Source organism: Marmota monax, unplaced genomic scaffold (assembly GCF_021218885.2).
Source record: "Marmota monax isolate L192 unplaced genomic scaffold, Marmota_monax_Labrador192_F-V1.1 WCK01_AAM20220418_F8-fsc00138, whole genome shotgun sequence".
NCBI lineage: Eukaryota > Metazoa > Chordata > Mammalia > Rodentia > Sciuridae > Marmota > Marmota monax.
In genome coordinates, this window is record NW_026692763.1 from 4,589,087 (window position 1) to 4,601,233 (window position 12,147).

Below are 12,147 nucleotides of genomic sequence, written 5' to 3' on the forward strand. Positions count from 1 at the left end.
ACCTGTCGTGGATCCTGACCCTTAGGGGGACAGAGGAGAGGAGTTGCCTGTCGGGGGTTGGGAGAGCCTGTGTGTGGCCTGTGGTGGTGGGTAGTGCCCTTTCCCTGGTCCTGCAGCTGGTGGGCCTGGTCTGGTCTTCACCCTGCTCAGCTTCTGGAGTACCTTAGGCAGGTGAGCTCCAGGTGAGCTCCAGGTGAGCCCTGCTGTCCTGTGACTGACAGCTCGGCCTATTCCAAGTGTTCTGGGTGGTGCTGAGGGAAGCATGTCTGTTTCTGTGTGCAGCATCAGACCCTCGGTCATCATTTTCTTCAGGATGGGCCCTAAACCTGAGAGCAGTGTGTGAGCCTGTATGTGCACTTGCCCGTGAAAGTGGACATGAGCTTTGAGGGCCCATGTGGGTGCTGCGTGGTGCCTTTTTTGTCTTTAGCAAGTTCCTATGGTAACCAGTAACATGTCTGTTTTGGGATTTAGAGTCTGGGGCGTGAGTGGCTGGCTACAGAGAGAAGCAAGGCGGGCAGGTGCTTAGCTGGCAATTGGGCTGTGGTCTGATTTCATTGCTAGGCACTGGGGACACACCTGGAGGTGCCAATTGCCAGGTGGCAAGGTCTGCAAACTCCAGGGACCTGTGTGCTCCTGGTGCTTATCCTGGTCGGTCCCCATCATGCCCAGAAAGCCTTGGTGAGTCCCTGTTCTGGTTTCTGGGTGGACAGACAGCTTCCCAGAACTTGACCAGGTCTGGTGGGTGTCTGCTAATGGGCAGGCAGGGAGCGACTGGTAGTCCTGGCCAGTAGGTCCTGAGGATTGGTGCTTTTATGAGATGGGTGTGGGTTGGTAGGCAGGAAGGGCTCTGATTCTACCTGGAGCCCTGTGAGGGTATTCTCCATGTGGTTGGTGGAGCAGAATGGGACATGGCTGCTGGGCACATGGGCGCATGCCTGTAATTCCAGTGGCTCAGGAGGCTGAGGCAGGAGGATCACAAGTTTTAAGCCAGCCTCAGTAACTTATCAAGGCCTTAAGCAATGTAGCAAGACCCTGTCTCAAAAAAAAAAAAAAAAAAAAAAAAAAAAGAAAAGAAAAATGTAGAAAGGGCTGGGGATGTGGCTCAGTGGTTAAAGCCCCTGAATTCAAGCTCCAGAACCTAAAAAAAAACAAAAAAAAAGGAATGGGACATGGTTAACTGTGTTAGTGTGGGGGGCAAGGACAGGGAGGTGGGAGAGAATGCCCATGGGGCAGCCTATGTCCTACCAGCCCAGGCCCACTCCATTCAGCTCCCTGAATCCTTGCATGGTTCCTGTTTCTGGCTGTCCAGTTGGCCTTTCTCACAGGTATCCCAGCCCAGAGCCCTGCACAGTCCTGGGATGGGAGACGCATAGTCTGGAGAACTCTGTTGGGCTTACCAGAGCCTGGATTTGGCTAGGGCTGGGGAAGAATTGCTCCCACTGGGGTTTAGAGAAAGGCCTTTGACTTCCCAAACTATGTATCCTTTGTACTTTTTGTCCATACTGTGTGGACCCTGGGTGTATTTGGTGTCTGGGAACAGGTGGTGCCTGCCTTCTTCCACTGGCTCCCTGGGAGTATCAGGAGGGTACATAGATGGCCCCCAGATTGTGCTGGGAGGCCCCTCCCCCAGGGGTCCTCTATGGGACTCTGTGAGGCTCTGCTGGGGCAGCTGGTCATGCAGCGGGAATTGTTGGGTCTGGCTATGGGACTGTGGTCCTAGTGAAGCCAAGAGGAGCAAGGACATGTTCTGTGCTTTGTCTGGACCATTTAAGCCTTCCTGGGAGGCAGAGTCTAGAGCTTAATGCTTGGGAGCATTGAGAGAGGGGGAGGGGAGCCTTCAGGAGAAACCCTCAGATCTCTGAAGTCTTAGGATTTGAAATTAAAAAATTCAAATTAGCCACTATGTGAATTTCCTTTGCCTCTGAAACTATTTACTCAGCTTGAACTTTGTAACCTCTAGGGATGGGGAGCACATTACCTTGTAAGGATGCCTATTCTATTGTAATGCTGCTCTGCTTGTTCAAAGCTGACCATTATTTTCATCTGAATCTAACCACCATTTCTTAATTCAGTTTTATCCCTTGGTTTCCCAAACCTGGTTCCTAAGGCAGCTAACCCTTCTTTCACCTGAGAGCCCTTCAGATTTTGGAAGGTGGCTCTTGTGCCCTGAGTCTTCTTTTCTCTTCCCTTAGGTGATCATCTCTAGACTCTTTGGCTGTTTTCATAATCCCTCAGTGTCTGGGCTGACAGGAGTTTAGGTTTTCCAAGCAGCCTGCAGGAGCCGCATGGACACGAGGATGGACAGCTAGAGGTCATGGGTTTTAACCTCCTTCATTAGAGGTCAGCAACCTGATACCCCGAGTGGGGATATTCCTAGCTGATTAATAGGCAGGAAGGTGGTGAATGTGGCATCAGAACATGAGAGTCCAGCTTTCTGTCTTGACACATTGGCTCTAGCTTGTTTCCATCAGCTCTATTTTGCAGCTTTTTTTTATGGTACTGGGGATTGAATTCAGGAGCACTCGACCACTGAGCCACATCCCCTGCCCTATTTTGTATCTTATTTAGAGACAGGGTCTCACTGAATTGCTTAGTGCCTTGCCTTTGCTGAGGCTGACTTTGAACTCACAATCTTCCTGCCTCAGCCTCCAGAGCCACTGGGATTATAGGTGTGGGCCACTGTGCCCAGCTCCATTTTGCAGCTTTTTGATTCAGGACTTCATCTCTTTCTGAAGAGAAACCCAGATGCTGGCAGGAATTCAACCATGGGGAGGGGCCTAGGGGCCCTGGTGAGCAGATGCCTTGTCTAGAGGAACCTGGCAGCCCCTGTAGGGCCTGGCCCGTGCATGCATCTGGAATGCTGGTCTACCTCAGCAGATCATCCACTTTACAGGAGTTTCCAGGAATCTGGAGTTTTAGGCAAAATTTTGACAACCACCTTGAGAATTTAAAAAGCAGATATGTGGGGCTTGGGGCGTGTCTCAATGGAATGGTAGCATGCTTGCTTAGCATGCATGAGGCCCTTGGTTTGATCTCTAGCACCAAAAAAAAAAAAAAAAAAAGAAAAAGAAATAGTTATTTGTGCCCTTTCTTGCAGGCCAGTTCAGCCTGTCAGGTAGCCTGCATGCCACCTGTGCCCCTAGGTCTCATTTCCCATTTCTCTGTGACTGATTCCCAAAACCCTTTTCCCAGGTTGCCTTTCCCTCTCTATTCTCACTCCCCTTTGCCACTGCCTGGTCATTTCTGGCTGCATTCCCAGACTGTGCTCCCTCTCAATTAACCTTTTCTCTCTTTCAGATCCAGTTCTTCTTCTGTCACTGGGTTGAGAAGCCTCTGAGTCATGGGGGGTTGGTCCTCCTGCCTCCCAGTTCAGGCCCATTATCTCCTGCCCAGACAGTGACAAAGGCTGTCTCTAATTAACCTCCTTCTCCGGTCTCTGCCAGCTCTGACTAATTCATCATCCCCAAAGCCAGCTGTAGCTCTGGCCTGTGCTTGCGGAGCCTGATCTATGGCAGACCTTGTGGTCTCCAGGAAGCTGGTACAGGAATGGTCCCCACTCCTGCTGTAGGGGGCTGGGCAGTTGTGGTTGTGTGTATCCCCCAGAGACTTCTCTTTATGACATGAGCATCCCCTGTCTTTGAATCCATAGCACATTTGATCCCTGCTCATTTCCTTGACACAGTGGTCTCCACATATTTCTGCATTTTGTGTCACCTGTGGGGAGGAGGTGTTTTTTTTAAAAAAAAATTATGATGCCCAGGTTGTACCTAATTCCAGTGAAATCAGAATGTCTGGGTAGAACTCAGCATCTGTAGTTTTTAAAGATTCCCCAGGTGATTTCAATATGCAGTGAAGTTTGGGAACTGCTGTCCCAAGGGGTAAACAAATGTGATGGGTCACATCAGACTGGAGGATCAAATGGACTCCAGGAGGGTGAGTCACCCCAGCCAGGGTTTATAGCATCGTTTTGAGCTGGATGATTCCTTGTGGTTGGGGGCTCTCCTGGGCACTGCAAGATGTTTAGCAGCATCTTTGGCCTCTACCCACTAGATGCCAGCAACTCACCTCCTAGTTGGGACAATGAAAAATGTCTCCAGATGTTGCTGAACTTCTGGGGGCAATGGTATCCAGTCCTTTATAGCATTCTCAAATATGTGCAGAAGAAAAGAATATCAACCACCGAGCCCCATTTTAGTGGATAGTTTGTGGGCTTTGGAGTCAGGCAGCCTCTGTTGGAATCGTGACTCCACCAGCTGGGTGATCTTAGTCAAGTTATTTAACCTCTTTGTGTCTCGGTTATTTCTAGTTTTGTTTTCTTGCAGCTGTTTCTCCTCTTGACCTTTGGCTATAGTGATAGGTCACTGTCCTCCTTGCTGGTCAGCACAAAACACCTTTACTTCTTTCTCCCACAGGCCTTATTGAGATGGTGCCTGTTTGTCCAGGGCCAGCCTAGATGTGCCTCCTCCACACACACCCAGTGCCCCCTTCCTGGAGCAGAAAGTCAGGGCTTGCAGTTAGCTCTTCCTGGGAGTGGCGGTCAGGTGGTTTCTGTCTGCGTCCCTCTCCCCTGGTGGCCTGGGCCTGTGGGAGCCTGGTTGGGTGCTCAGCCTGACCTCCCACACTGTTTATTTCTTCCAGGTTCCCACATTGTTTACTGCTCAGGTGAGGTGGCTCTCTCCTCCAGCCGAGCTGTGAACCAGCAGGTTACCACAGTGTGAACCCTCCACCCCAGCCCAGCTCATTCTGAGAGGGTGGAGTGGGCGGAAATCCGTGCCTGGCAGGCCACAAAGCCACATAACTGACTTTGGGGGCCCTGCCCTAAGAGGGAGGTGTGTGATGACAGCCACTGGCCCTTTCTTGGGTGGTTTGCTGCTAGAAGATGCTATGTGGAATCGAGGAGCTCTGTGCTGTGGACTTTCTTGGGCTCATTTCTGGGCTTAGGATTTTGGAGGTACAGCCTGGTCCCCATCCTGCTCAATCTCATTAGCCAGGGGGGCCCAGCATGGATCAGTGGCTGCCTACCCTGGTGGCACAGCAGAACTCTCCAGGGGAAAAAGTTAAAATGCAGCTTCTGCGGGCCCCACCTAGGACATTCTTTTTCATTAGGCCTGGGTGGGGTCCAGGAAACCTGAGTTGTCAGGGCCAGAGGTGGAGCTGACGTTGCAGTCTGGTTGCAGCTTTGTGGGGAAAACCATCCATTTAAAGCACTCTTCCCCACCATGCAGATTCAGCAGTTAGGCTCCTGGCCCCTGGGTGACCTTCTGCAAGCCTATTTTCGTGCCTATTTTCTTTACCTAGGGATAATCTTAGTGCCTGTATATGGACACTGTTGCTGTGGAACATGGAGCACAGGGCTTACTTAGTACATGCTTGACAAATGCTCTTTGCCTTAATAGTTCTGATATTATTAATAATGGATTTGGGCTGTGCGATCACCGAACACACATAACCATGTGATGTGCCCACATGCCTGCAGGCGCACCCACCTATACCCACATGGGTAAACTGAACCGATGTGCACCTAGATCTGAACCTACCTGCTGAGGATGGAGGCGTGCATAGGGGACATACATAGTCACTGGATAGATGGGGTCACGGGGGCAGACCTGTGTGTACGCCGGGCCCGTACCAATGGGACTTTTCTTTTATTCACGTGCTGATATTATTCTGGAGTTAGCAGCACCTGGGCGGAGCTCTGGGAGCCCAAGGTGCCCCCTTGTTTCTATAGCAACCACCCTACAGTAAAAACAGGAGGAGGAGGGAAGAGATGGAGAAACCAGAGCTAGCTTCCAGGGGCATCCTATCCTGCCTGCTGGGGAACTCGTTCCCACATCCTCATCACACAAAGCCTCTTTCTTTCTTTCCCCCTTTTTAAAAGATAATGACATGACAAACCTCAGATCCAGAATTTATAGTTGTTAACATTTTCTTTTTTTTTTTCCCTCGGGATCAAACCCAGGAATGCTCTATTACTGTGATACATCCCCAGCCATTTTTAGTTTTACTTTGAGACAGGGTCTTGCTAAGTTGCTGAGGCTGACGTTGAACTTCTGATCCTCTGCCTTAGCCTACCAAGTCACTGGGATTACAGGTGTGGGCCACTTCACCGGGATTATTATTTTTTTTTTCCTGAGGTTCAAGAAATAGAACTCTGAGGCCTTCCCTCATGCCAGACCAGTGCTTGATTGCTGAACCACTGACAGTTGTCAGTAGTTTTTCTCATTTTCTACTAATTGTTTTTATTACGGTAAAATATACATAATAGAAAATTCACCACCTTAACCATTTTTAATGGTCGTTGGCATTACGTACAGTCTCATTGTTGTTCAGCCATCACTACTGTTCATATCTAGAACCTTTCATCACCCCAAATAGAAACTGTGCCCATCAAACACTGACTCTCCATTTCTCTTCCTTCCTGTCCTGCAACCACCATTCTGCTGTCTGCCTCTGTGAATGTGACTACTCTGCAAACCTCATATAAGTGAAATCGTGCAATTTTTTTTTTAAATTTTGGTGTCTGGCTTATTTCACTTAGTAAAATGTTTTCAGATTCATTTATTTTGTAGTATGTGTCACAATTTCCTTCCTTTTCAAGGCTGAATAATATTCAGTTTTATATCTGTACCACATTTTGTTTATCCAATCACCTGTCAATGGACACCTGGGTTGTTTCTACTTTTTGGCTTTTGTGAATAATGCTGCTATGAATACTAGCATGCAAATATCTGTTTGGCTCCCTGCTTTTGATAGGAGTGGAATTACTGGATTGTATGGTGTACTGTCCATAGCCCAGTTGTGATAGGGCAGTGGGATAGGTTGCAGAGAGACCAAAGAAGATGCCTGGAGATGGGATATGAGACATAAGATTTATTGGGAAATATGGGAACGCTCCACATTGGACCAGTAGCACCTCTGTTTCTCACAGTACATCTTATGCTTCATCAGAAAGTAGTGCCTCTTTCCCTCATGATGCTTTGTCTGGTGGTGGCTGATTGGATGAGCACTTACCCTCTCCACGGTGATCTGGTCTGCACTGGTCATCATAGGGAGGGGACTTTCATAAGTTAGGTTCAGCAGCAGGGACATCAGCAGCTTAGCTTGTTTCATTCCATTGTTTGACCAGCATCCCAAAGAACTTGTCATGCATTCAAGAAAGTAGCTTCCTATAGATAACACTGACTTGCCTTAATTCCCAGCATATGCTAGGGAAGGTCAGTGTCCTTTGAGATATTTATCTGGACGTTCTTGGCCCAGACTAGCTTTTGTTGTTCCCTTAACTTGGCTAGGTTCTTGGGAGTGCAGGGGGCACTTCAGGGACTTGGTGTTTTGCTGTCACCCTTTTCTCTAAGGATGACACATGTGGTAATACTGTGTATAACTTTTGCTAAATTAAAGGAAAACACCATCAGAGATAAAGTTAAGTGCCTGTAGTCTCTCTTCTTTTTGGCCCAATTCTGTCTCTTCCACCCACAGAGGTGAATACTATGAGGAAAAACAAATAATTTGCTGTGTTTTCTCTCGGTTGGTGTTTTTCTGATGTTCATATCCACAGTATCTAGAAAACACTGTGTAGTTAGTTTTTTGTGTGTGCAGTTGACCCACTCATCCTTGGGTTCCAAATCTATGTATTCAACCAAATTGAGATTGAAAATGTTTTTTAAATTGTTTCTGTACTGAATATGTAGAGAATAATCCCTTTGTGATTATTCCCTAAATGATACAGTATAATAACTATTTACATTGTATGAGGCATTGCCAGTCATCTAGAGGTGATTTGCACTATATGGGAGAATGTGCATGGGTTGTATGCAAATACTACGCCCTTTTATCTGAGCACAGGCTTGAGTGTCTGTGGACTTTGATATTTGTGTGGGGTCCTGGAACCGATCTCTGATAGAGACCAAGGCTTGACTATATTAAGAATTTTTACATGCATGACATCTTTTGAATATGTTTGATATGATGTTCTGACACAAGACTGCCTGGATTCAGACCTTGGTTCTGCCACTTACTGGCTTTATGACTTTGGCCAGGTTACTCAATCTCTCTATGTCTCAGTTTCTTTTGTTAGAAATGGAACTAGTAATAAAATGCAAAACGAGCTCCTCGGGTTATTTGGGGGATTAAGTGCACTTACATATGCCCAGTGCTTAGACCAGTGGAGGGATGCAATGTGCACCAGACGTGATAGCTGCCGTTTCCATTAGAGTTCTGCATTTGTGCCTGTCTACTTGCTTTTTGGACTCTGTCTAGATTCCTTCTTTTTATTTTTGGTACCGGGGATGAAACTCAGGGGCACTCAACCACTGACTCACATCCCCAGACCTATTTTGTATTTTATTTAAAACAGGGTCTCAGTGAATTGCTTAGCACCTCGCTTTTGCTGAGGCTAGCTTTGAACTCGCAATCCTCCTATCTCAGCCTCTAGAGCCACTGAGATTACAGGCTTGCACCACCGCATTTGGCTGGATTCCTTTTTTTTAGAATTTCCATGTAGTGCTTATTTTTTTACAAACATCCCTTTTTGGTATTCCTTATTGTACTTGTATTGCTGGATCTTAGGTTGTGTCGTTTCCTGATGTGGCAAACAGTGCCAAGGTGACTGTCCCCACTTGAACTCTGTGCATTGGTGAGAGATCTCCTAGGGAAGAACCCAGGAATGAGGCAGCTGGGTTGCAGGTTTATGAGATGTTGGCAGATTGTCCCCAGGAGGGATTTTACCACTCTCACTCCTCCTAAGGGTCCACGAGGGCTCCCTGAGAGTCTTATTCCCTACATCCTCACTGAGATTTCCTTCCCTTCCTGTTCTTTCCTTTCCTCTGTGGTGCTGGGGATTGAACCCTGGGCCTCCCTTGTGCTACACAAGCCCTCCATCCATCACTGAGCTTCATCTCCTGCCCCTCACCAATATTTAATGTTCACATCATTTGGACTGACAAGAGCACTTCTTATTTTATTTGTTCTACAAACATTAATATAATTTTGAATAAATGAATTAAAATGGCCCTGGCCCAACTATCAGATCACAGTCTGTGCCTCCTTTTAGTTCCTCTTCCCAGGGCCTGGGGCAGGGGGATGTTCTTATATTCTCCTTTTTTTCCCCCCCGAGCTGGATCACAAGATTTCCCCATACTGGTACAGTCTTTTTTTCCCTTTTTAAAAATAGCACTTTTCCTGTTTATAAAAATAGTACATGCTCATTGTAGAAGACTTAGAAAATATGTACAAATATTAGGATAAAAAAATAAAAATAACTTATGACCCACCACCTCAATGTTTTCATTTTAATATGTTTCTTTACAGTCTTTTATGTTTTTAATTTCCTTTAAAAATTTATTACATAATGACACTTTTCAATGTTAAGTATTCTTTAAAAACATGATTTAAAATGTCACATACCAACCTATCCTTATGATGCTCCATAATTTATTTATCCATTGCTTTATTTTTAGATATTAAGGTTGTTTTCAATTTCTAACTATTAACAATTAATGCTGCAAAAACCCTTGAATATATACCTTTCTAAGTGTCTTTGATTATTTCTTTTGGCTAGCTACCATTTAAGGTAAATATTTTAATTTTCTTTCTTTCCTCTTTTTTTTCTGTTTCTTTTCTTTTCTTCTTTCCTTCCTTCCTTTCCTTTTTTCCAGTGCTAGTGATCCAACTCAGGACCTTGCACATGGTAGGCAAGTGCTCTACCATTGAGCTATACTCTTAGCTCAATACAGCTTACAGAGTTGTCACTTGTTTAAAGAAAATGTCTTCTTTCTTTCTGTTTGTTTTTTTTTTAAGAAAATATGTCTTATTTACTCTTACTCATTTTTCTGTTGGGGGTGTTCATCTTTTTCTTATTGATTCCTTAGAGTTCTTGTCTTAAAATATTACAGGTTATTTTGTTTTGTTGTTTTTTATTTTGTTTTGGGGTGGATGTTCTGGGAATTCAACCCAGGGGCACTCTACCACTGAACTATGGTCTCAGCTCTTTTTATTTGTTGTTTTGCAATACAGTCTCACTAAGTTGCTGTGGCTGGCCTTAAACTTGTGATCCTCTTGCCTCAGCCTCCTGAGTTGCTGTTAGTACAGGCCTGCGCCATCACACCCAATTTCTGTTAGCCTTTTATTGTTCATATTTTGTCCCAATAATTTTCTCAGTTTGCTCTTTGCCCACAAGATTGACTGTTTTTTTTTAGTGTTAAAGTTTTAAAATTATAGATAGTAAAATCTATTGGTCTTTTCATGTATTACATTTTTTTATTACTTTTATGCTTGAAAGAGTTCCCTATCCAGAAAGTTAATGATTGCCTATGTGTTTTACTTTCCCTTAACAATTTGATTTTTTTATGTTTCCTTGTTTAATCCACCTGGAATTTACTTTGAGTTAAAACGAGAGATCAAATTATAATTTTGTTTTTTTCCAAATAATCATCCATTTGTTCCAGTAATAGACTTCAACAAATTTTTCCATTTTCCCTGCTGCATATTTATATATTCTAAGGTGTATTTTTGGGTTTCTGTTTGATTCCATTGGTCAATTGTTGAATTTTTACAAGATCAGAGAGGTGAAAAGAACAAGGTGTGCTCAGGAAACAGAGTAAGATCTGGGAAGAGGGAGGAATCAGGTCCCCTCTGGTGGTGGGCCTTGAGGCTTTGGCTCAGAGTGCTGTTTTATTTGTTGAGCTATGGGGAGATATTTGGAGGTTTTGAGTAAAGGTGTGGAGGGACTCCAGCCGAACTTCCCAGGAAGGTCCCTGGGGCTGCAGGGGGAACCCAGTGGATCTCTATTAGACACAGGGGGATGTGGGCCAGCAGCTGCCCAGGAGAGAGATGAAGGTGGTTTCCGGCGTAGGGTAGAAAAGCAGATGGCTACAAGATGCTACAGGAAGAACTTGCAAAATGTGGAGCCTGCCTAGACTTGGAGACAAGGGAGGAAGCAAGTATTCTCCAGCCTGGCATCTGGGTGACCCAGATAATTATTCCTTTAATCAGGATTTTTTTTTCAGATTGTAAAATCTTGGTCTAATAATAATTTCAGCCAACACACAGTGCTTACTCTGTGCAACTGAGGGGTGTGAAATGCTTTCATCTGCTCCCTCTTGATCCTCACTGTATCCTTATGAGGTATTTGCCCCAACTCCTATTTTACAGATGAGGAAAATATGGCTTACAGAGGTTGTCACTTGCTTAATGTCACACAACTGGTAATCTGGGAAGTGAGCAGTTTTTCTGTCTCTATATCTGGGCTTGTGCTATAGGAAGGAGGCACAGAGATGTCCTTGATAACCTTCAGTCATGCTGCATCCCTACTCTTCCAGGGTTGGGGTATACAGCATCCGGGAAATCAGCTCAGTGCCTGGGATGTGGTGGCAACTCCAGTGGCCTGGTCCCTTTTATCTCTTAGTAGCAGGTGTCCATTGCTGCTTACTGCCTTCTTTTATTGCATTTTGTATTCATATGCCCTAGAAGAGGATCTGAATTATCATCTAATTGATCTAGACTGTGGAGGTGTCCAGAACCCAGTTCAAACCAGTCTGAATAAAATGAGGGTATTTTGGTTTCTGTGGCTGGGAGGTCTAAGGGTTGGTCCATCTGGTTTGAGGCATAACTGGGGCCCAGGACTCAAACAGTGCTCTAGACAATTTGGGTGTGGTGGTGCACACTATAATCCCAGCATTTTAGGAGGCAGAGGAAGGAGGATTGCAAGTTCAAGGCCAGCTTCAGTAACTTAGTGAGACCCTGTTTTGGGGTGGGGGTGGGAGGCTAAGAACTGGGAATGTAGATTAGTGATAGAGTATTCTTGGGTTCAACAAAACAAAACACCCCCCCGCAACTAGTGCTGTCCAATGCAGCATCAGCCATTGGATTTGTATAGCAATTTTAATTTAAATTACTTAAGTATAATTAGAAATTCAGTTTCTCAGTTGCACTGGTCACATTTCAAGTGTTCAGTAGTCACATGTGATTAATGGCTACTCTATTGGACAGCACAGGTACAGAATATTCCAGAATATTTCTGTCATCACAGAAAGTTCCATAGGATAGTGCTGGTTGAGACTGAAAACCAGACTCTCCTGGAGGACTTTCAAGGGCTGGACAAGCCCAGATGTCCTACCCAGTCTGTGACCCATCACCTGCTGCAGAAGTACT

General features: G+C 45.5%; 1 protein-coding gene across 8 annotated transcripts in view; it reads left to right on the plus strand.

Annotated features, from left to right (window-relative positions):
* The window catches only part of Rap1gap2 (RAP1 GTPase activating protein 2), a 208,584-nt gene that overhangs the window by 34,109 nt on the left and 162,328 nt on the right, over window positions 1–12,147 (plus strand). Inside the window, exon 1 of one of the 8 annotated variants that reach the window (XM_058580095.1) lies at window positions 647–678. The exons of the other annotated variants lie outside the window; for them this stretch is intronic. Coding sequence (XP_058436078.1) covers window positions 662–678 — 17 coding nt within the window. The 5' untranslated portion in view covers window positions 647–661. Of the gene's footprint in view, window positions 1–646; window positions 679–12,147 lie in introns of those variants that run through there. 8 annotated transcript variants of the gene reach the window in all.